This window comes from Atheta coriaria, unplaced genomic scaffold (assembly GCF_025399875.1).
Source record: "Atheta coriaria isolate IRGN ID8LTWV9N9 unplaced genomic scaffold, Caltech_Dcor_3.1 hic_scaffold_9_pilon, whole genome shotgun sequence".
NCBI lineage: Eukaryota > Metazoa > Arthropoda > Insecta > Coleoptera > Staphylinidae > Dalotia > Dalotia coriaria.
In genome coordinates, this window is record NW_027045451.1 from 12,165,007 (window position 1) to 12,188,835 (window position 23,829).

General features: G+C 37.9%; 6 protein-coding genes across 7 annotated transcripts in view; 2 read left to right on the forward strand and 4 right to left on the reverse strand.

Moving 5' to 3' along the window:
• Positions 1-253: 253 nt before the first annotated feature.
• Positions 254-3,466, reverse strand: LOC135799722 (probable cleavage and polyadenylation specificity factor subunit 2). Its single transcript, XM_065312923.1, is given in 6 exon segments — positions 254-446; positions 510-1,413; positions 1,833-2,400; positions 2,456-2,967; positions 3,035-3,071; positions 3,074-3,466. Coding segments are annotated over 6 exon segments (2,223 nt in total). The 5' UTR covers positions 3,183-3,466; the 3' UTR covers positions 254-353.
• Positions 3,467-3,653: 187 nt separating this feature from the next.
• LOC135799737 (brachyurin-like) lies at positions 3,654-4,719 on the reverse strand. The gene is made up of 3 exons (XM_065312949.1): positions 4,386-4,719; positions 4,158-4,324; positions 3,654-4,095 (listed from the first exon to the last, which is right to left on the reverse strand). The coding sequence occupies exons 1-3, from the start codon at positions 4,664-4,666 to the stop codon at positions 3,701-3,703; spliced, it is 843 nt and encodes a 280-aa protein (XP_065169021.1). The 5' UTR covers positions 4,667-4,719; the 3' UTR covers positions 3,654-3,700.
• A 1,028-nt stretch (positions 4,720-5,747) lies between these two features.
• LOC135799725 (small ribosomal subunit protein uS5m) lies at positions 5,748-7,442 on the forward strand. The gene is given in 7 exon segments (XM_065312928.1): positions 5,748-5,965; positions 6,035-6,127; positions 6,130-6,387; positions 6,449-6,679; positions 6,736-6,747; positions 6,750-6,934; positions 6,994-7,442. Coding segments are annotated over 7 exon segments (1,329 nt in total). The 5' UTR covers positions 5,748-5,811; the 3' UTR covers positions 7,390-7,442.
• Positions 7,443-7,876: 434 nt separating this feature from the next.
• LOC135799719 (kinesin-like protein KIF18A) lies at positions 7,877-13,204 on the reverse strand. The gene is given in 10 exon segments (XM_065312916.1): positions 7,877-9,941; positions 9,944-10,240; positions 10,307-10,482; positions 10,540-10,656; positions 10,750-11,022; positions 11,084-11,190; positions 11,765-11,985; positions 12,059-12,148; positions 12,304-12,376; positions 13,045-13,204. Coding segments are annotated over 10 exon segments (3,342 nt in total). The 5' UTR covers positions 13,092-13,204; the 3' UTR covers positions 7,877-8,000.
• A 312-nt stretch (positions 13,205-13,516) lies between these two features.
• LOC135799733 (CLIP domain-containing serine protease B4-like) lies at positions 13,517-15,041 on the reverse strand. Its single transcript, XM_065312945.1, has 3 exons — positions 14,510-15,041; positions 14,274-14,455; positions 13,517-14,218 (listed from the first exon to the last, which is right to left on the reverse strand). The coding sequence occupies exons 1-3, from the start codon at positions 14,881-14,883 to the stop codon at positions 13,797-13,799; spliced, it is 978 nt and encodes a 325-aa protein (XP_065169017.1). The 5' UTR covers positions 14,884-15,041; the 3' UTR covers positions 13,517-13,796.
• Positions 15,042-15,912: 871 nt separating this feature from the next.
• Positions 15,913-23,829, forward strand: part of Nox (NADPH oxidase) — a 37,865-nt gene continuing 29,948 nt past the window's right edge. Inside the window, exon 1 of one of the 2 annotated variants that reach the window (XM_065312914.1) lies at positions 15,913-16,582. In XM_065312914.1, the coding sequence (XP_065168986.1) occupies positions 16,295-16,582 (288 nt within the window). In that variant the 5' untranslated portion in view covers positions 15,913-16,294. Of the gene's footprint in view, positions 16,583-17,780; positions 18,033-23,829 lie in introns of those variants that run through there. The other variant, XM_065312915.1, reaches the window with a different exon arrangement.

Here is a 23,829-nt window from a genome sequence, read left to right on the forward strand (position 1 = left end):
GAAATTACCATCTACCCGCCATAAAAACAACTAAACAAACCAAATTTTCAATATTTTAAAGAAAAATTAACAAAAACCAATTTTGCCGTACGAAAACCCTCAACTAAATCTACGCATTTGTATAATTATTACATTTACAAGCTTAGTGCGCCATAATTCCCATTGTTGAACGTGCTGACAAAGCATAACATGATCTTCAGTTAACCTCACACACAATCGCACACAGCACACAATCAATTTCACAAAGTCGACAAATTCTTTACATATTTATTATGAACATTATATACTAAGCTCTAATATACATCATCATCAAAAATTTCTGTATTTATTAAAAACTCATGTTAAATTTTAAATTATAGAATCGCGTATTGTTCATACAGAAGGTCTCGTACTCTGTAATAATCCTCAGATATGCAACCCTCAACGATGATTCTTCCACTGTCAATCTAAATAAACAAAAACATAGAAAGCATTAAAATTTAAACTATTCAGAAAATATAAAATGTTACCTTTCGAATGGCGATTGTACCATTACAACACCACAAAACACCAGCTGAAAACTCTGAAGAAATATTGGATCTAGAAAGAATCTGTTTAAACTCAGAGAGTTTCAACTCATTCACATAAACTGTATCATGTGGTACACATTGATTAGAAGGTTCCAGAGTGAATATCTTCGATGTAGAATTATCTACTTCCATTGGTTCCACCACAACGTCATTTTCTGCATCTGTTATGATAGGTTTAGCATCCGGTTGGCTTTCGCGCAAGACAATCTGCGCATCCACCCAAGCCAACTCTGAATCCTTCCCTTTCTGGAAAGAGAGCTGTGAAATCAAGGCATCGGTCAATCGCACTTGATATATGTGCGTTTCGCTGGTCACGTCAATAATCTCGCCGCGATTCGGTATAAATATTTTACTATCCACATGCTCCTTGCAATAATTCGCTATCGCGCTTGTGCTTTCCTCATCCCCGCGTACGATAACTAATCGTCGTGGTCGTAACTGAGATAAAATCTTAAGCAGAGATTCTCCGTCAGAGCGACCTTCGAAGTCGATGTACTGCACTTGGCAGTTCACCTGAACAGTTCGGTTCAAAACAATGCACTTTGTTGGAATTTCAGGGAGTTCTGGAAGTGGGTCGGGTTCCTCTTTCTTAATTATTACATTTTCTTTATTATCTTCGGTTTCTGTGATGGTGTCAGCCAGTTTATAGTCTTCCGGTTTTATTATCTCGCCGTAATCATCTGTCTTAATTTTATCTTCTTGAAAAGGAAACATCGGGTATTGTTTTTTGGTTGCTTTGAAAAATCCTCCTTGGATCTTGCCTTCTTGTTTGATGACAATATCATGGCGGCCTTTAGAGATCACTGACATTTCGATATCACTATCAGAATCGGAATCTTCAGTCCTGAAATCGAATAATATTTTAAACTAGCTTTTGCACGTGACTTCGGCCCGGTAGTGTTTAATAAAAATGTAATTCGTTTTTACTCTCTTGTTCTAGACATAGTATGTGTCAATTCTATCAATAAGATTCGCAATTTTATTTTAAAGAAATTAATTATATAAAGAATTGCTAATAATGCACTTCAGTGTGCCATCTCGGATTCAACTATTTAACTATAACTATGGGCTGTCTTAAGGGTTCTCCCGGCAATTATTCAAATTTTTCTGGCCGTAAAAACCATCCCTGGACTTTAACGAACATTTTAACAAAAGAATTGGCCAAATTGGTCTAGGCGTTGTTGAGTTATGCGCTTACCAACAGATTTTGTGATTCATTTTATTTTATAGATAGATTATAAGGGTAATAAATAAATAACTTACTTTTGCACAGCTATTAATTCATCCTTCTCCTTGCGCTCCTTTTCAAACGCTTCCAACTCCACGCCTTCTAGTTTTACCCTCTTTTTAACCTCTAAATCAATTGTTCTATTCCCACCATTCTCAACTAAATCTCTTGATAGTGTCCCTGGTGATGTCCGTGTTGTAATAATAATACTATTATTAGCATTCGAGCACCACTGCAGGAATAATTCACGTGAAAAACCGCAGTCCATATCCGGAAAACTAGCCAAAACTACTTTAGGATTCGGTACTTTCGCCAACTCCTGTAAACTGTGACACAGCTGCAAATGTTTAAACTGGAACGGATTGTTTCGTGCGCCTTCAAAGTTTTTCATCAATTTATCGCTCATCCATTCAATCTGCGACTTTGCAAACTCCACCACATTGTAACTAACATTACTCAGTAATGCTAATGAGTACGCGAATAAACCTGATTCTTTGTTTCGCCAGAGTTGGTCCAACATGTGAGCTAACTCCAAAACTCTACCGGCTGTATCAACTGATATTAATACATTGCCGTTGTTTCGTAGTGTTTGCAGAATATTAGCTAGAAATATAAACATAAACATTTTAAAAAGAAAAAATATATTTATAAAACTTACTCATTAACTTTTCATCTCTAGCTCTTCTCCTAGCTTGCTGATATGTTGCATTAAATGCATCTGTTATCAACAATGAAGGCCTTTGCAGTTTTTCCAATTCACATCCATTCAAATGTCTCTCCTTCTTGTGATTAAAATCATTTGCATAAATAATATCCTCTTCTCCAACTTTCATAATTTTCCAAATTGTGCCTCCAATCATGTGTCCAGCAGGCAATGGTGTCACAGAAATACCATAGCCTTTACCTTTCATTGATACTGTTTGATTGTATTTAAGTTGGATGACTTTTTCAAATGCCATATCAACATCATCCAATGAAAACACATCAAAATCCTCAACATTGGAATGTGATTGATACCAGTCATACATAAACATCTGCCCCATTTTGTAGACAGGAATTGTGGCATAGATAGGACAGTTTAAACCTAATTTGCCAACTAGGTATGGCAATGCACCCAGATGATAAGGATCAGGATATGAAATAAGAACTGCATCTATGGTGTGAGCATGTCTAAAATCATGAAAACAAAAATTAATACATTATATTAAATATAATAATGTTTTGAAGTTGAATATACCTTTTGAGTTCTTTAATTATTTCTTGATCAAATTTTCATCCCATCCACAATCCAATAATATCCGTACTTCATCGATTTGTAGTAGATAACAAGGGGGCGACTCATCCATAGCACCGGAGAGTGCTTGTAATTTAATTATCGACGTCATGTTCAGAACTGATGAGAATTAATTGTAAAAAGAATGAAACTTCGTGTAACTGTAATGTTGTGAAACAATTTGAGGTTACTTCATTTTACAAACGAATCCTCGCATGTTTACTGATTAAAACTTAGAATATATCTGTAAAATTGATTGTCCACAGTGTTCTGATAATATCGCGCTGAATTATAAATCCTGCATTGTATTTTGGGCCTCAAATTCGCGACAATATTCCATCAATCTTTGGAAACAAACCTAGCAGCAAAAAACAAGTGCCGCCAGTGCTGATTCAAACACTAGGCAACCAAGTTTACTGTTTCACAGTCATTATTCTCAGCGTCATCTTAGGCCGTATACTTGTACTACTTAAAAAGAAGCATGGTTTAAAATATAGCTTTTAGACACGAGTTCTCAAACACTGATATAAAACTATATCATGTACTTAAAAATTGTATTTTACGCATAATTAAAACATTTAAATCACAAGCACATATCAAGAGATATATTTATTGTTCAACAACACATGTTTATGCGATATGAGCATTAATCCAGTCCACATAAGAACTGACCCTGGTGAAAGCAGCAGGGTATCCCAACTCGCATCCGAAAGCAATGCCGAAGGACACAATGCCGACCTGAGTCGTGCCTTCCAGAACCAATGGGCCACCGGAGTCACCACTGCAGGTGCTGTGACCAGTACCAATGCTACCAGCCCAGGAGTCAGTGCACATGTGTGTGTCTTGAATGATGCCAAAGTAGAAGTTGTTGCACTTGTCGTTGGGCATCACTGGTACGCTGATGATACGCAGAACCTCGGAGACGCTGGTGGCTTCATCGGAGTCTTTACCCCAGCCGGTGACGGAGACGGTAAGGTCATCGATGTTGCCAATGTCGCTGGGCAGACCAATTGACTGAATGTTGTCTAAAATTATAAAAATATTCAAGTAAAAAATTAAATTTTAAAAGAAATATTCAATTATTTACCATTGAATTCAACAGGTTCTGGAAGCTTGACCAAAGCGATGTCGTTCGTGAGGGTGAAACGGGACCAATCTTCATGGTGCAAGAATTCAGTGGTAACCACACGAATCTGAGTGTCTTCCTCTTCCTTGATTTTGTGGGCACCTAGAACCACCTCGATGGATTCAGCACTGAAATATCATTAAAAATCATTTTCGAAAATCAAAAAGTTTTGTTTTTGGCTTAACTTACGTTTCGACGCAGTGAGCAGCAGTCAAAATCCATTGGTTGGAAATGATTGAACCACCACAGAAAGCAGTACCTTCAGTATTCTTCATCTGGATCAACAAACCCACCTGCCATGGAATGGAATGGGGCTCGACCTCCTCGCCATTGACAATCCTGGTGTTGGGATTCTTGGGGATGAGGATTCTTGGCACCGCCTTGTTGATGTTCAAGGTGTTGATGTTCTTCCAGTCGAGGGCACTGGTAAGAGCCAATGCGCTCAGCAAAACGACGATTGCGACTTTCATCTTGATTCTATCGTTGTGGAGCGGATAGACTCGAGAACGATTGATTCCCCAGCGATTTTCGGGCCCATATTTATACTGTTATTCAAATCGGCTGCAATCAGAAAATAATCAGGGCAATGCTCAACGACTCTACAAATAAGATGCAGATAAGACATTGTTTTGAGACTTGGGAAATGATTGAGTATCGGTATCCTAATCTCCGAACGTGGTGTGTTGCCAATTTGTAAATAGTTTCAATGATAAATCAATAAAAATGACATTATTACTACTACTAATTACGTCTGGAATAATAATTTAATTGGGAATATTGTAAAACACAAATTTGATAAGAATAATATCGGAAGTTTAAGGTTTTGTCGGTTTGTATTGACTAAGAATGATTAAATTAATGAGGCGAGTTGGAGTTGGATCATCATTAGAGACATGAACTTTTTTACATGAACTTGATTTGCCAGATTATTGATTGATTGCAACATTTTTAGAGACATTACTAATGACAATCTTTTAATATGTAGCTATATTATTTGCTGATGTAAGAAAGTATCAAGTCTCATTTTGAACAATCCTTATCAATTAAACTATTATTTTATTTGTTTTGTAATTCATTGTTGGAGTGTGAAAACTTTCGAAAGTGTTTTAGACATGTGGAACCATACAATGATTGATTATTAACTATATTTAACTTGGATGGGAAGTGTAACAATGGTATTTTATTTAATCATATTTTTAATCTGTGCCAAACACTCGACAATTGTACATCCGGTAAAACAAGCGCACAAAGCAACAAGCGCAGGTAAAATGATGACCTTTAGCATTCAAAATAAAACAAATTTGCGCATTGTTATTATTAATCAGAAATGAAAACGCATGAAAAACTATTTTCTTTAAAAAAATGTTCAAATATTTAAGTACTTCAATTATTTGACATATTTGACTCTTCAATGCGTGCCCATTGTCCTATATATTAACATAAATATTAAGGAAATGCAAGATTTCATTAATTTTTTAGAATTTGACAATAGCCAATAACAATAACAAAGAATTAATGAGAAAAATCAACACATTTCTGCTTATATTTCTCATACGGTTTAAAACAGCGCCTCTACAGGAAAACTTTAAAAATTCAACACGCGGAGCCGTTTGTAATGGCTCTTCAACTCCTAAATATCACTCGTTCTTTGCAGAAACTATCACTAAATGCACGATGTCGCCTGGCACCAACGTCTGGAACCTCCGGCGAAGTAATCATAGGTCCACTGCTTAACACCAATTCAAGAAATGCAAACTTTTTCAACAGATGTAAGTCCTAACCCTAAAAGACTTTCACATTTCATCTGATTTTTCACATTTTTCTACTTAATTATTTAGTACCTGCAGAAGCACTATGGAAAGGCATAACATCTGTGAGTAATGCCGGTAAGAAAAGAGGTCGTGGCAAGACAGTGTCAAAGAAAAACATCAAGATTTAAATCGTGGTCAAGTCATTGGTGTGGGCAAAGCCAATATAATATGGCCAGGTTTATCAGCGCCTATCATCAGAGGCAAGGAACTAGTTCAACAACAGCAGTTACCTGAAGATCCTGAAAGAGAAAAACATCTGATTTCACTAAGAGATTCAATGGGTACATTTAGATATGGAAAATTAAGCCCAATTGAAAGAGGTTGGTCTGGTTCCAAAATGCCTGGCAGAAGTATAGGACCACCAGATCCTGTTGGAGAAGGTAAATTTCTATATTCACATGTAATAAAATATATAAGCTTTATTTTGTGGTAATGTTTTAGATAACTTTGAAGGTTTTGACACAAAAGTGCTTGAATTGAAGACTGTTTTCAATATGAAAGGTAACTTTGGGCGTAAACGTCGTTTATCAGTCTTTGTTGTAACTGGTAATTCAAATGGACTTGGTGGTTTTGCAACTGGCAAGGGAATTGAGTCAAAAACTGCTCTCAGGAAAGCCAAAAACCGAGCTGGGCAAAAGTTGATGCATGTAAATATCTTTAGAGGCCATACAGGTAATTTGATTGAGGTGAAAACATTGAGTAAATTGGTTTTAATAATTTTTTTATAGTTTATCATGATTTTTTACTCAATTCGGCGCGACTAAAATATTCGTTAGTCAAAGACCACCTGGCTATGGACTGAGATGTCACAGAGCCATTAAAACAATTTGTGAAGTTGTCGGCATTAAGGATTTGTATGCAAAAGTTGAAGGATCAACAAATGTGCAACACGTCGTCAAGGCCTTCTTTTTAGGCCTTTTACGACAAGTAATTTATCAAAACACAACATTTCTGTATCAATTTTGATTGATTTATGTTATTTGCAGAAAACACATCAACAAATCGCCGAAGACAAACAATTGCATTTAGTTGAACTCTGCAAGGAAAACTTAAACTTCCCGAATGTCTTAGCTTCGCCCGCCTCGGTGCGAACCAGTGATAAATTGCAACACGATGAAACTTTGGACTTTACGCAATATTGCCTTGACGGGCGGGTAATTCTACAGCGAAAGAAATTTCCGCCATTTTATACCAAACAGAAGGGTTGGGAGACATACCTGAAGAAACAGGAGATAATCAGGAATCAAGATAAAGTGAAACGCAATTTGATTGCTGAGTATGGAGATATTAGGAGTTTCCTTACGGATAAATATCCTGAATGTAGGCCGAATAAGATGCAAAAGGAAGCAGCTGCGGAAGAGAATGCGGAAGAAGGTAGTTAGGTAAAAGTACGTGTATAAATTTACAAAGTAAATAAAGTTGGACGATAAATTAATCAATTTTGCAAACGAATTGCATCCTGCATGCTTTTAGAAATGTTAGTTTAGCCAAAATGACACTTGTTTGGTTCACAATTTGGCGCCATCTGTTTGCGAATGTTGCTACCTATCAAGTTATATTACAATATGTGTTGCGTCTATTGCATACAATAACTATTGTGACTGCTAAAAAATAGAAGAATTGAATAAGTTTTACCCATTTAATGGCTATAATATGTAGAACTTTTCATTGTTAAACAGTCTTTGGGACGTGTGTATTAATTAAAACTTGAAACTTACCAAATTTATGAAGTCATAATGCGATGTTTGTTATGATCTATCCGTACCTGGTACAATAACATCGATATTTTAATTACTACTGCTTCAACGAAAAAACAGGCACCAATTTTAGAATTTTACCATTTTTTACATGTTTGGTTCCAAAATATGATTTTTTGTTTTAATGTTTTATTAATCTCGCGTTCAAATATCAATCATTATTTTAGTACTTATAAACTAAAGTCATTGAATACAAAAGATAAATACTCATTAAATTAGTTATGTTACGTTAGTATTCACAAATGAATGTCAGCCTCGTGCAGCAATTCGTCCCTGGACGTCCTCACGATCTCCCTACGCATGTTGGTCAATTGTCTCAAGTAACTACTCGGACTCGAAATCGACGCTCTATTACGACGCCGCGGTAAACTACCATAATCCGAGAAGGTCGGTTGACTTTCAATGCTCGAATCATCCGGTGGGACATTTCTGTAATTCCAATCCGGCGGGTTTCTGTTAAAAACATCACGCCGCTCGTGCACATTGCTGATACTTCTCTGAATCGTCGATTCCAATCGTTTACATGACGACTCCAGCAGCGATTCGAATTTATTCACTGGGAACGCTTCGAATTCCATCTCAGTGGAACAATCGCTCGTGGAAATCGGCAATGTCTGCGTGGATTCGGACAAGTGGTGAATCTGCGAACTAGTTGGTGTACAATGGTTACATTTAAGATTATTCAGTCCTTGAATATCATTCACCACCACATGCATATCATAACTCTGCTCAGTTTCCTGCACGTCCAATCGACTCGCAACTTTTGTGAGGTTAGACATCAACGTGGTAACCTCTTTCATGAAACCCGCCATCACGTCCATCATACGTTCATCTTGCTGGTGTTGTGAAGTGCGACTTGATGTGGGCGAATCAAACCGCACAGTTTTCCTGCCCTTCTCGTAGTAATAATTCAACGAGTCGGGAATGTTATCAAACACATGTAAGGATTCACTATCGTAATCATCACTCATTGTATCACTACATTTCATGATTGATTTCAGTATCACTGGCTCACTGGGATGGATTGGATCATGAAGATGATCATGCGCGATATTCGAGCGATATTTCTGCGGTGGTGCTTTGTAAAATATATCGTAATCATCATCGAAGTCATCACGCACACACATCTGCGGTGCGTATTGAGTTTCCACGTTTTTACAAGCCAAATTCTCCAGTGAACAATTCGCAACTGCAATGCATACATTCGCGTGATTCGTAGAAGATTCCGGCAGTAATCCCAACGTGTTGTCTTCGACCGAGGTGCTGATAGCATAACACATGTTATTGTTGTTCGTTGTGGTTGATTGCGCTGCGTGCGGTTCCAACGAGTTGTGATTACTGATGAGATCAGGCGTGGGAAAACACACATTCCCTTGGCGTTCGCTTTCCTCCAGGCTGTCATCAGATAACGCATCGTTTACCATTTCGAGGTCATGTGATTTTCCACCATGCGTGCCATAATTATGATTAACATTGATATTCACCGAGGAGGTGTAGATGGGATTCGCTGTCGCTGGATTAACGATTTCGAACGTCGGCGCTTGTTGTTGTGACATTAAATATTTTGTAAATGACAGAGGTCGTCCTCTCTCATCATCTTCTATCACAGGTTTATTATTATTAGTGTTAGAAGCAGTTAGATTCTCTGTGGATGTACCACAACTCCTTGTCAAAACAATTGTAGGTTGTAACGGTTGTAGATTCTGAAGTGTTTCAAGGAAACTGCAATTTGTAGTTGCATCAGAAGTATTGATAGGGTCTGTTGCACAATCTACGTTAGCGATTTCTTCGTTTAACAGGCGTAAATCATCTACATCTGTAGCTGATTCTTTAAAACGCAAAACTGGAAATAGACTTGTTTGCGTTTCGGCATTCTTCCTGCGATGAGCTTTAAGCGCCTTTTGGGTGAGTTCCTGCAGCCTGAAACGCGCCTTTGATGTAATCGACAACTCATGTATAGGATTACTAAGATCCAGCGTGTCTGTGGCGACTTCTTTCTTCTTCACTTTGTTGTAGAGGCGCTGCGTGACAGCAGCGACAATTTGCGAACGTGGTTTAGGCTGTGCCTTGCGATGCGAATCCACTTTTGGCTTCGGATCTATTTTGGGCCTCGCTTCAACCTTTTTCAACGACAAGTTGGATTTATCCGTCGATAACTTCCTCAATGGCGTTGATTTTTAACTTTATCATTCGTAGGTAGTACTTCATGTGAACTATAGCGTTTTGTTGCTTGTGATTCCGCTTGATGATCCACACTGAACGTTCGTTGAAGTGGACGTGATGGCGGCTTATCAGGATCGGCCATTTTAGCGGTGACTTCCATTAGAGGATAGAGTCGCTCAACGGCGACAATGCTGCAGTCATTCTTTTGCACACTTTTATCGGATACATTATCGGAATTTAGATTTTCGCACACACTAACACCACTGTCACTATCAGCACTTTCGTTCCTGGTATCTTCACACTCCAGAGGTTTCTTCAAGAATAGAAGAAAAACAGTCATTTTGCGATCGTGCGTGAGATTACCGCCTAGACAACTTACGTGTACGTGATGATCGAGCAGTTCTCTAAGTTTGGCTATTTCGGCGCGCAGCTCTCGGATGGTCCTCTCCTTGGGGTCTTCATTGAGAATCGGCTGGACTGCGATTTGTTTGGCGCGCTGCCCGAATCTCAGCGTATTTACTGTCTCGTTATAACATGTGCTTGCTGGGGAGACCGCTGGAGAAATATTTCAGTCTTAATCTGCCTCTATGTGTGTTTAAATTCAATACTTACTAGAGATTAATATAGTTTTCGAATTTCCACCCAAGGTGTCCTTTAGTAACCAGGTGAGTACAGAGTCACGATAAGGCACGAAGCGTTTCTTCACTTTCGAAAGTTTACTCCAGTCAGCTGTAGGAATAAGCGATTTAAACGAATTGTAATTGTAAGCTAATCAGTGCGCGTCAAGGAGCATTGTTTGTGATTGAGGAGCAAGGCACTTACCGAGAGCGGAAATTACATTTCGTAATGCTACGAGACTCTTGTTAATGTTGGCGCCCTCGCGAAAGCGCGACGTCGTGTGCGAGGCGGCGCGCTCGCTTCCTGCCAAATCAACGAACTTCAATTTCAACCCGCCGAGGCAGGTGATTGTGAATACGGAATGACTACGACTGGATCTTGGATTTGCATTCGTTGCGCCGATTGTTCGATTCGCGTTACCGGCGTGCAGCAGCGACAGCAAAGCGCTGGAATCTGATACAGTTTGTTCGGATAATCCTACAAATACACCAACAACAATTACAACTTAAATAAATAGAAATAAACATCTGGTTATTACCCTGAACGTACGGCCCTGTCTTTGGATGTTCCCGAACTTTGAGTAGGACATTACCCGCAGCGGGATTGAGCAAATCGCGTACCTTTTCGTTGTAGATTTCCAAAAAACTAAAAGATAAATGCGCAAATAATTACTCGCACACGATAGACCGACATTAATAATGTTGGTTTAAGTTTTGGATGTTTTCAAGTTGCGTGCGACGCGAATAACGCGCAAATTGAACGAAATAATCTATTCGGAAAGTGTAGAAAACTCGGCGGAAAGTGTTTAAAGTTATTACGGCACGAAGCTTCAACTTTCGTGATTTTGGCGCGTTGCGACCCTTCGAAAACACAACGAAGTGTAACCCCGTCATTTCTAACAATTGCTTTCGGCACACGATGTTTTGCTCCTCTCGAAAAATCAATTTCGAGTCATTTCGCAATTCGACGTGTCACGCGAAATTTGCGCGCGGGACGTGAACAATCCAAAAAACTCATTTCCCACGATTTATTTTTTCCAGTTTTAATTTCACGCTCCATATCAACGTAAATTGATAACAATGCGCGGCATTGCGGTAAATTCCTGTGTGTAATTACGTTTGATTATAAACCTGTGACAATTTCCTTTTTTGCCAATCATGTACAAAAGGTCGTTTTCCGCCATTTTCGTAGACGATTTGTTTTTCATTTAGCTACACACCTGACGCTAGCGTGAATGTCCTCCAACTCGCTGCCAATGGCAGCCTGCATGAGATAATTAAAAAAGTGCTGGCACAGACGTGGCACGACGCCTTCGTCGTGGGGCGCGTCGCCGATCATGGTGTGCGTCTTCCCGGAAGCGCTCTGGCCGTACGCTAGAATGCACGAGTGCACGCGCGTCCGCACACCGGCGACGATCTCCTCGCCGATTTTCCGGTACACCTACGACAGCAGGAGAAAAATTAAAAAAATGTTTTTCGGCGCAGCGCCGCAGCCTAATTATAGTCGCGCATACGTCTTCCTGGCTCGACTGGTAATTGAAGCAGTAGTCGAAGTTGAATCTTCGGACGCGCTCCCTGCTGTCTCCGGCATTCTGTTCGGGTACCTGCAAGACGGAATTAGATCAAAGGACTTTCCGAAAAGTCGACGTGACGCCTTAAATTATGACAAGTTATTGCTGCGCCAAACTCCGTTATAGTTATTAATTTTAATTTCAATCGCATTTTACTTCAAATATAAACATTAATATAATTATATTACCTTTGTGTTCGTCACAGCGAGAGTCTTTTCATTCTCAACCGAGACAATCGATACGGATTTACTGGATAATTCTCTATAATTACATAAAAAACAATGTCAAGTAACATAAATGTTTCTAAGTTGTTTAATTTAAATTTAGGGTGTGAGTAAACAAGGGGTGACACGCGTCGTGTGTAAATCAATGGGATTATGGTATTTTTAGCCGTCGCTTCCGCCGCGAAGACACATCCAAGTCTTCTTTGTTTACTCACTGCGCGCTGCAACTCTGCAAGCAGATGGAAACGGAAAATGCAATGCGAAATATAAAAGCTTTCAACGTGCACCGTCGCTGTCTGGCCTAGGCGATGGATATTTACGACACAGTGGCGCTTTCGCATTCCAAGCGTTAGAACATTTTATTTATTTTCAGCATCAAATCTAAAAAACGCAATCAAATCAAATAAAACAGCGTGAGACTAATTAAAACACCACACATCTATTAATATCAACAAACAGATGAAAGTGTTTAGTGAGTGGTTTACTACGTAAATATAAATAAGTTATAGTTTGTTCGTGGAAACGAGGTTTACTTAGTATTTATTTTAGTTGACATTTGTGATATTAGTACGCAGCGACATTAACCTGAATAAGCATGGGCAAAAGCATAAAATGTGCGATTTTGCTGCTAGTTGCAAGTTGCGCATGCGTAGTAGCGCATCGATGTGTGCGGATAAAAGGTAATAACTACACAACACTTGTCACCTTTCCGATAACGGGCGGACGCGTATCGCCACCGTGAGCCTGGTCATAGTTAACGAACTGATGCACTCGCGCACTTTTTCAGCGGCGCGGCGTCTCTACGCGCGCCGAGCGTAGGTCGCGATTTATTCTTAGAGAAGCGCTGCATCCGACTGGAGCCGGCGGGCGCACGCAGTAAATAAACCTCAACCTCAAAATCGCGCTCCTGCTGCCACCGCCAAGCATGAATGTGTATTTTTATTCGGCGATGTGGCTTAAGTCGTGCTTAGTTTCCGGCTTCAACAAACGCATCCGTATACATCATTTTGTTATATTATCGACGCGATATCGTACGGACACGCTGCATGCTCGCAAATAATTCCTGCAGCGAATTGATTGCCTGTAGGCGTTGAAATATATTTAAAATTATCACATTTTAATGAACCAATCATTAAACGTAATGCAAGTTTGCGCGATAAGAAATAAACGGAACAAATTCATGAATTTATTTTATTTCCACACTTTAAGTACTCGTAATTCACTAGTTAACCACGTAGGTATCACACAAAATTAAATATAATAAAAAAATAATTAAGAAATTTCTTTTTCTGCACAATATAGGCAACTTTGGTTACACACTTACACCACTGCCATCTGTTTAACCTACAAAATATTATACATAACCACGTCTACAAAACCATTTAATAATCATTTTTTCCTATAATAAAAGTTAAAGAAATTTATTATCAACCCAGGTATTCAGTGGGGATTCAAGATTAAAATATATTATTCATAAGCCACTTTCCATAATACAGGACATTGGTGTAAACAGCGGGCAGGGGTTTAACCGCACACTTCTTGAATCCAAACGAGACAATACCCAACATTCTATATCTGGGTCCGCCATCGTAGTCATCGATGATGAACAACGGGCCACCGGAATCACCCGAGCAGGAATCTTGTCCAATATTACCGCCTGCGCACACTTGTTCTCTCGCTGAAAGATTCGCACGATCCCTGTACGCATCCATACAACGCTCGATCGGAAGAATCGGAATTCGCAGTTTCATCAATTTCTTACTCAACTCATGAGTTTTTGTGTTAATTATGCCCCATCCAGCTACAATACCAGTCTGATTGATATAACGTTGGATCGTCACACGGCTATCGGCTATCAAGCACAATGCATTTACCCAACCTGCAAACAAGTGGTTATTAACACAATCACTCACCGGATATGGTAAAAATGATACCGTTAAAAATAGCATTCCTTCTTAGTTTCAGAATGGCGATGTCATTGCGTAGTTTTGGTGTGTTGTACAAGGGATGCACGATGACCTCAATGATGTCAATATCTTGCACCTTTGCAGCGCAAACATTCTGCTCGCAATCCGGATCGGATTTGATGAGATGTTCGCCCAAGCGCACCGAATGACTTCAAATTCAAATCAATATTCGTGTGCAATGTGCGTATGCAGAAATAACTTACGGATAGTATGTGTTGTAGGTTCCGGATGATTTACACTGATTAATCGGTAGATTGGTGGTGCAATGCGCTGCGGTGATCACAACATTGGCTGTGATAAGCGCGCCGCCACATCGGTACTCAACCGGTGAAGAACAATTCTCCAGCTTGTAACCAATACGCGTCATCCAGGGAAATTCACCGAGCGCCGCCGCTTGCCCGCCGACGATGCGATCGCCGTTATTCTCACCGCAAGTGTCCATCGGCAAACGCGGGAAGTTCACATGTCGCCGGAGGTTGTAAAAGCGGCCCTTGCATCCGTCACCGGCGCCGTTCACACGCAAGCTGCCCCCAATGATCTGGAGCGCCAGCAGCGCAACCGCAAGCGCGCTGGCCATCTTATCACTAACGTCGCACTTATCTCAGGATTTGCGCGCTGGTCGCATGGCCAGGTATAACAATGTCCTGTCCCACAGTATCCTGTGCTGCTGTAGTTGATGTTCTCTCTCTTTCGAGCCCGCGGCGATCGTCTCGGCCTCGTATACTATTAAAAGCCAGCAACGACATAAATCTAGTTTTATACAGAGAATAACGATCTGTGGTAAATTGTGAATTTAAATTGATAAGCAACAAAATGGCATACATAAAGCACCGAATTCGCTATTGGAAATCAAGCCCGTGTGCGCATTTGGTTGCATACGTAACGTATTAAATTAATGACTTTTGTTTGCACGCCATTTTACCGCATGCTAACCAGGTGCATAAATCATATATTATGTTGAAGAACAATGTGCAATAGGCGTATCCACACGTTCTGCGTAACAAATTCAATTATACGATTTTACTCGCTACGATCCATTGCGCGTTTAATTGCGGTGGGTGCAGCAAATAAAAATCATTTAAATTTCATTTTATTCACATGCATCGTTTAAGGTCTCATTACACTTTCAGATAATGCATAATCTACACATATTTATTTATATATTTAATTTTACATAAGTTAAATCATCATTGCTTGCAATTTGACAATTAAGTAGTTCAAGGTGGGTAATACTCGACCGCTGAGAGTAAATTTAGAAGGTAAAATCGTAAAATTTCTGATTAAATCTGAATTAATTGCGTGTGAGTGATATTTCCGTTTCGGACAACCATTAAACTGAAATTACTTACTTTTAGTCAATTCGCCATATCAATTTCGTGATAATAAATTTTACGTAATTTTATTTATTGATTAACAGACATCAGAAATATATTAAATTATAAAGTGGTTTGCGGTGTAAGTAATAATTGTGTAAGTCCGTACCCTGAACACATCTGGAGTTCAGTTGTAATCACCTAAGACACACACCACATGCGTCCCACCCCGAGGTGTTAGCAGGTGAGCGGCCCGACCTCTTGTGTTTCTTGTCTTCTAGCCCGCCGCAGCCTGCCAGTTAACCGTAGAGCAACAAGTGACGAAGAACGACCGCCAAACGCTCTCGCCTCCTTCGACGCGTTTGATACCCGCTTAAATCGCGTACGATTCGCATTCAATTTCCAGCATCGTCGAATTCAATTCCTGTTTTCACTGCTTTCATCTTCTGCATTCGAATAACATGATTTTACAATCAACTCACCGCGTTGGCCTCTAGTCGCGTTCAATCGTAAAAATAATAGAAATCCGCGCGCAGTTAGAAAAAATATCGGCAGTGACACACAACGCGTCTTCGTCTTCGTCGGCGGAGGCATAAATTAATAATAAAAAACGCTGTTAAACGGCCGCGGTGTGCGCGGACGCTGGAATTGATGTGGATTTAACTTGATTGCGCAATGGATAAGCCACCGATCACCACGATCGCCGAGGAGAACACGCCGGACACAACGCCGGTTGTTCCACGGCGACATTCCCGACCCCATAAGAATGACGTTGATGGAAATGAAAAAACCGCCGATGAAAAACTCGCGGAGCGAAGGAAGAGTTTGGTGCCAATGTCTAGCATGGAAGAGGAGAATCTTCGTGAGCGATTGCATATGGCACAATTACGACAATGCTTCGCTATCATCTCGAATGAAGTGCGATATACTAAGGATACGTTTCGAAGACTTTTCCAATCACAAGTAAGTCAATAATTGTTTTATAAGCCAATTAAGTTGAGTTTATTTTTTTATATGAAATTTTGTTGATTTTTGCGAATTTGCACAATTTCTTAATGAACACCATCGAAAATGTAATAAATTTTTAATTAAGATTAAAAGAACGCTTGCATAACGCAAGAAATGTCTTTGCGTTTGTGCGATCTTATCGGCGGCGGGCCGCAAAAAATAATTCTTCCATTAATTAACTCGCATCGGGCTAATTGCTTTTATCTTGAAACATGCAGCGTCGTTTATTTTATGTTTATTAATTAATTATAATCTTGGCGTGTACTTACGCGGCGCGATAATGATAGTTTCATAGTTATAGTTATTAATTTCACGAAAACTATTCGCAATAAAATTTGAATTTTATTAAAAATCTGTGTTATATTAAATTTTATATGCAAATTCCAAAAATTTTAGAGATTAGATAATGGCATCAAAAGATATAAACAAATAAATAGATTTTTTTATATTTATTTTGAACGGTCATATAAATTGAGTTGTAATTATGGAAATAAAAGGGTCAAAAATTTAATAATCAAGAATTTTTTGAAGAAATTATGATTAAATATTGATTAGTTTTTAAGTAATTTACTAATTACTGAAGTATGACAAAAAAAAGTCGAGATTTTGATGCAATATTGATTTAATTATTTAATTACTCAAAACTTATTAACAAAAAGCTAATTATTTTTGCTAATTTGGATTTGTCATTAAATTATACGTCTAAATCATACAAAAAATTGTTAATCAAACTAATTGATTTTGAGTTACATACAACTGAAGTTGAATTTTAATAATTTTACAGTTGCTTTACATTTGTTGAAATAACTCATAAAATAATAAAGTTTTTGATAATGTTTTTTCTTAGTTAGGTCAAGATTTAGACACTGAATAGAATTTTTAAAGTAATTTACGAATAACTCTAAATTTGTTGTAGTAATTACATATTTATTCAAACATTAATAATCATAGTTTTCTCTGCATCAAAATTTTAATGAAATTTTTAAATAGTAATAAAGAATCGATATGAATAATCATAATTAAAATGCACATAAGATAAATGATTTTACTTGCATTGTTTAAATAACCACGCACGAAATACCTGCACGCATGCGTTGTGAATACCTCAAAACTCTACAACATTTTATTCATCTCTATTCAGTCGTCATCTTCGGTGCGCGCAGCTAGAAAAGTAGTTAGACGAGTGCGGTGGATAAAATGTGCTCAGTGAAGATTTAAGGTTAGACCAGTTTTTAACAATTACCATTTAAGCAATTATCGTGAATTATGGCTTACTCCTGCGGCTAGCACGACGGCGCAAATGTGTGTTTGAAATTTTAAATCATAAACATTGTGTTTTGTGTTCGCATTGTGATAGAACCGGAGATTTAATTTCACTTCTCACACCGATCCGCTGTATCTGAAGGTAAACACTATTAATGTTTTAATTAATTGCTTTTTGTTCGGATAGATTGATCAAATTGAGCGTGACAATGAATGGTTGTTACTCGAATTGGTGGAAATAACTGAAATTACTCGCTGCTAATCATATTGGGTTTGTTGCATTTTCTACGCGCTGTGTATACAAGTGTTCCCAACGGAGTAAATTCAAATTTTATACGCGAATGCCCACGTTTTATTGTTAGTGTAAACATAATTTCTGTGTGACATTGATTGCGTTGCTATCAGAAGGAAGGCGAAATTGCATTTTAATCAATATCGGCAAGAAACATGCGAAAACAAAAATGCTCAATACTTCAATCATGTTCAACTTTTATTTATAGATAAACATGAAATTAAAAGTTAATAAAATTCACAATTTTATTTAAATAAATAAGAAAATAATAAAATTTTTACACGAAAATAGTTTTATACAAAAAAGTGCATTTTAGCGCCATCTGGATGTGAATTATACAACTTAAACTATAACTAAATCTTCAAATTAACTTTCATCTCTTATTTTACCCCTTAAAACAATTTTGCAACAAAAACTAGTCAATATTATAACCTCCACCCTAATACATCACCATAACAAATTTTATTAAAATCACTTCAGCGGTTTAGCCGTGAAAGCGTAACAAACAAACAAATAATAAAATTATTATCAATTGAGTTGATATTTCATACAAAATAATAATACCTATATGCCAATAATATTATAATTGTTACACCAATAAATAGAAAATGTATGACTGAATCAATATTTGTGCCGCATGGCAAAAGTTTTATTAATTGATTTATTAATTCGGCAATTTCACGTAACAGTCTCCATGCAGTTCGTTCCGCGTTGTAAAAATAGTTTCATACCACAATTGCCTCGCGTCTCTCATACAGAACCATCTGTTAATTTTCTCCTGTCAAGTTTGAAGCTGTTTAAGTAATTAATTAAGCAACGACTTAAAAGGCAAGCCTCACATTTTCAATTAGAGAATAATTCAGCATGCCAACCTATAAAAACACATTTCATTAGCACTCCGATGGCAAAAAATGGTTGCTTTTGATTACCATTTGAAGAAAATAATTTAATTATCGACACATATAGATCATGCCCAATTAAATCATTGAACACAGCGTTAGAATTTTATTCGATGTTTGGATGCGGTCTAAATAATGGCTACTGGTTTTGGTCGGCGGTCGTCCTACGCGCCGCGCACGAGAATTATTTCTTCGCGATCGAAGGGCCGATAAGACACACACACACATGTTCATTAGTTTAGTTGGTGCGCGTGAACACACCGCGCCTCATTATACCTTGTTTTTATCTAAGGAGTGCCACGACGTCGAAAATGTATTTACATCTAAGGACATGTTGCGTGTGCTGGAGGCTGGGATCCTGACTAAATTCGACATAAAAAACACGCATAATTTTAAGGTGCATGTCGAAGCGTTTTTTGTGCTGCTGGTAAATTATTTTTGTAGGTTTCGGTGGTGACAGTGTCAGCATAACAAATTTATTATCGAGTTATCTCCTCAGCGTCAGCGGGAGATGATGCGTGCGAAATTCGGACACGAAATGCAGACAACACGCAAACTCAAAATATATTTCATCGGGTAAATGTGCAAACATGCAGCGTGCAAGCTGCGCACGCTGAAAACGCTCTGAATTATTATCATAACGACCTTATAATTTCACCTTGTTGTTTTCTTAATGTCTCATTTATGCGGCTGCAGTTTTAACATATTTCAACAGCAATTTCGTGCCGCATAACTCAGCGAGTGAAATGTTTCGCTTCGTGTATCATCTTGTTTAAGTTTTGAGTTTTTTTCTCGAGAAACTTCAACCTGGTCGATTTAATGACGCGCATGCGGATCGAATTACTTATCGTGAGAAAAGCGAGCCAAGTGAGGCTGGTGCGGTTGTGGCAATATGTAGTGACTTGATCGAAAAACGTCTTTATTAGATTTCGTACGAGTGTAATGCGAGTTTGATCGCGGACCACCTGGTGTGCGCATTGACTTTTGAATCAAATTTTCGCTACTTGTTTCTGTGGAAATAATCGCGATTCAATCTCGGACATTGAACATTCTTGATTTTATTCCGGCGCATGTTAATTGGCTGCTGGGAACGCAGATCGAAGCGCGATTACGAATATTACAATCTACACAAACATATTACATGGTTTTCCTTAAATATTTTGGTTTTAAATAGCTTTTGGGATATTAAACACACAAATATACCTACAACTAAAAACTTGATTTAATCTTGTTTTATTAAGAAAGTACGGTGCAAAGTAAAAATGTCTATAATTTGTGAAATTTGTTTCCACAAAATTATTTATTGGAAGTTTTAGTTCACAGTTACTTAATTAATATAGAAAAAAGACAATAAATCTTTTTTTATCATTACAATTTGCAAATCTGAAAAAATTCTGTTTTTCCTCTTCTCGTTGAAAATTTGTTAATTTTATCCAAGAATATTATATTTCTGAATACTTCAGTTTATGTAACAAGCGTAAAATTAATTCAGCTAATCGCAAAAGTGTTTTTACTATCAAAAATTAGAAATAACTATAAAAAACTAGTTTTTGCCCGCGACTTCTTGCCGGTAGTGTTTAATAAAAATGTTCTTTATTACTGTCTTGTTCTAGACATAATATGTGTTAATTCTATCAATAAGATGCGCAATTTTATTTTAAAGAAAATAATTATATAAAGAATTGCTTATAATGCACTTCAGCGCGCCATCTCGGATTCAACTATTTAACTATAACTATAATTGAATCTCAATGTCAACTTTTATCCTATAGAATAGAGCTGTCTTTAGGGTTTTCCCGACAATTATTCGAATTTTTCTCGCCGTAAAAACCATCCTTGGACTTAAACAAACATTAAAAAAAAGAATTGACCAAATTGGTTTAGGCGTTGTTGAGTTATGCGCTTACCAACAGATTTTGCGATTCATTTTTATATTATAGATTTCAATATTAAGAAAATACAGTTTTTCTTCCTCTCGTTCTTTTAAAATTACTTTTACATGGAAATTTGTTAATTTTATACCAAAATATGGCATTTCTGAATATTTCAACTCAAGTACCAAGCGTAAAATTACTTCAAATAATCACAAAAGTGTTTTTATGTCTTATAACACCATTTTTACTACCAAAAATACAAAAAAATTACAAAAAATCCCTGAAAAACGATTTTTTTCTAGACGACAATGATACTCTCCCAAAATTCCTCCTCCCAAATAAAATAATGACGCTGCAATCAGAAGCATTTAAGAATACGTACACGAAATTAATATTTAAACAACGTTTCGAAACGCAGCCGAAATGCGTGAGTAATTGAAACGAATCGAAAAGCAACGTCGAAGATAATCACGCAGCTTGTATCCGCCGTATCAGATATCTGGAACACGCGTACCATTACACTATAATTATTTGTTATTAACATAAAGTAACGAATGACATCGTATACGAAGAAATTATCTCAGCGACTTGACGTTATTATCGAGCACAAATGTAAAACGTCATGCGGCGCGCGCTCACGCCGCAAAAATAAAAAACGCACACGGCGCGCGGACGAAAGTAAATCAATTTATAAATTTGGTGGTCACGCTGTAAGCCGAGAAATTCAATCTCGGTATCCATATCAATATAGACCGCTCGACGGGTTGCTATAAAGCGATTCGGCTAGATTACACAGATCAAAAATTAAAATAAAAAAAAATTGAAAAAAAAAAATGAAACAATCGCCTTGCTAGTGTGTAGTGTGGAAGAGGTACACATGGGAAAATTTTTAAATTGATTTATGACTGTGCAAACATTAATCCATTTGGTCAACGAGGTGTGCATGTAACAATTAAGTATGGATTGTTTGATTTCATTACCTATTCATGCGAAGATTGAAAGTGAATCTCATAAAAATTGAATTCGGCGAAAATTGAAACACTTAAAATAAAATATGCAATATGCCATTATAAATTAATAGGTTATGTTATGTGGGTGTTACTCAAACATTGTTGTTTTGTTTAAATTTTGATTTTTTATATTTTAAGGTGCACACAACTGTGAGTGGCCCAATTGAATCGGATTTGCATGCAAATGATCGATTAAAAACTAGTGTGTGTGAAATGAAGAAATTAAATTATAATTAATATGTTAATTCGCGCATGCGTGCGCCGAAAGAAATAAATAATGGCGCGCTGATTGTGTGTCAGGGTCGTAAGTACGCCAAAAAATAAAACCCGACAACAATATCTGTAAATATAATTGCATAATTAGCGTAATTGAGATTAACGTTAATATGCAGATGTGGCATGCGCATGCGCGCGCGCATCTCATATAAAAATTTCCTTCGTGTGGTCCGTGGACGACTAAACATTAAAATGAAAGTGTGCTTAAATAATCGTATCTGGGGCAATTAATACGATTATATAAGAACGATTTATAAACGTTATGAATGAATGATATACGAAATACGTACACCTACAGTTTGTGTTGTTCTGCGCATGCGCATGTGCGTTAGTGTATTGCTAATTTTTGCATCAACGCGCACGCCGAAAAAGAAATGATTTATGATGCGTTAATTAACGCCGCCGCTTGCGAAATCGACGTTTAACACGCGTGCCGCGTTTAATTTCACCAAAAAAGAAGCAAAAAACACGCGCTGAATACATTTATTGTGGGAGGCGAATTAAGTCGCGCTTAATTGATTCTTATTAGGTGCCGTCCGTTTTCCAAATTTGGCACGAATTCGGACACTCTCTGTCGATTTATTTCGTGCGCGCTGTGGCGACTTCGCTACCTGCTTTGTTCTTCGGCGCGAGAGGGACGCACGGAATGCGTTGACATCGCATCGCTCCCGTTTTAATTGCGCGACGTCACGAATTCGCTCCGTAATGAACCACCGAGCGCGCCGACTATCGCCGCTTTGTGATCTCCCGAAGAGGAGGCGAGTGGAGAGCTCATTAAAGTGGCCTTTTCCGAAGCGGATTTCTGCGTCGTGCGTCGATTCGACGATGCACAAAAATGTCCCGCCGGTGCACGCAGGAGGAGCGAATTCAACGTAAACGTCGTTAATGTCTTCGCGGGTCGCTTGGCGGTAGAGGAAAGGCAAACACTTGTCGAGCGTCTTAATAGCTTGCCGGGACGATTAATTAATTTACCTTACAGGTGGAAACTTGATTTGAATGCGTTATTCATAATTTTCTTTCAAAAACTTTAAATTTGTTTCTAAATTAACTTAAAATCGTTATAATTCTTTTGATACTTTAAGTATATAAACAAATATTAGTGTAATACATAGTTAATAAGTCAACAAACAAATACGTAACTTTTAAACTTTATAAATCTTCAAATTCGTTCGTAAAATAACAAAAAACAAAAATTTTATTTAAAAATTATATGTGGTGACATCTATCGGCGTTACCTCAAACTAACCTCACGCTACGAGTCAAGCGTACCAACCAAAGACTATGCCAGGTTAACCATTGCATTAGTGAAAATTAAAAGTACCTACGCGTCGATATAATAGATAAATCAAGCATGAAATCGCTGCCGATGTCCGCTTTGAACTCGGAACATTAAGTACCTTGTAAAGCGTCCTCGAATGCGATTTATTGTCCATTTGTGCCGCGCGCGCCAGCTCCTCTCACTCGCAACACGAAATTAATATATTTCTAGTAAACCGTAATTACACGCTCGTGGATTATCGCCTATGATCCATCGTCGTGCTAAATATGAAACGCTTTCAATGTACTCGTACGCGCATGGCAATTTGCA

Bases quoted from the DNA above. Each gene is read 5' to 3' on its own strand.
- LOC135799737 (XM_065312949.1), bottom strand. From the start codon at position 4,666: ATGAAAGTCGCAATCGTCGTTTTGCTGAGCGCATTGGCTCTTACCAGT. The intron at 4,325-4,385 runs GTAAGTTAAGCC...ATGATATTTCAG, and splicing joins GCTGCTCACTGCGTCGAAAC to TGCTGAATCCATCGAGGTGG. The intron at 4,096-4,157 runs GTAAATAATTGA...TTATAATTTTAG, and splicing joins AGAACCTGTTGAATTCAATG to ACAACATTCAGTCAATTGGT.
- LOC135799733 (XM_065312945.1), bottom strand. From the start codon at position 14,883: ATGGCCAGCGCGCTTGCGGTTGCGCTGCTGGCGCTCCAGATCATTGGG. The intron at 14,456-14,509 runs GTAAGTTATTTC...TTGAATTTGAAG, and splicing joins ACCTACAACACATACTATCC to TCATTCGGTGCGCTTGGGCG. The intron at 14,219-14,273 runs GTATCATTTTTA...ACTTGTTTGCAG, and splicing joins AAGGAATGCTATTTTTAACG to GTTGGGTAAATGCATTGTGC.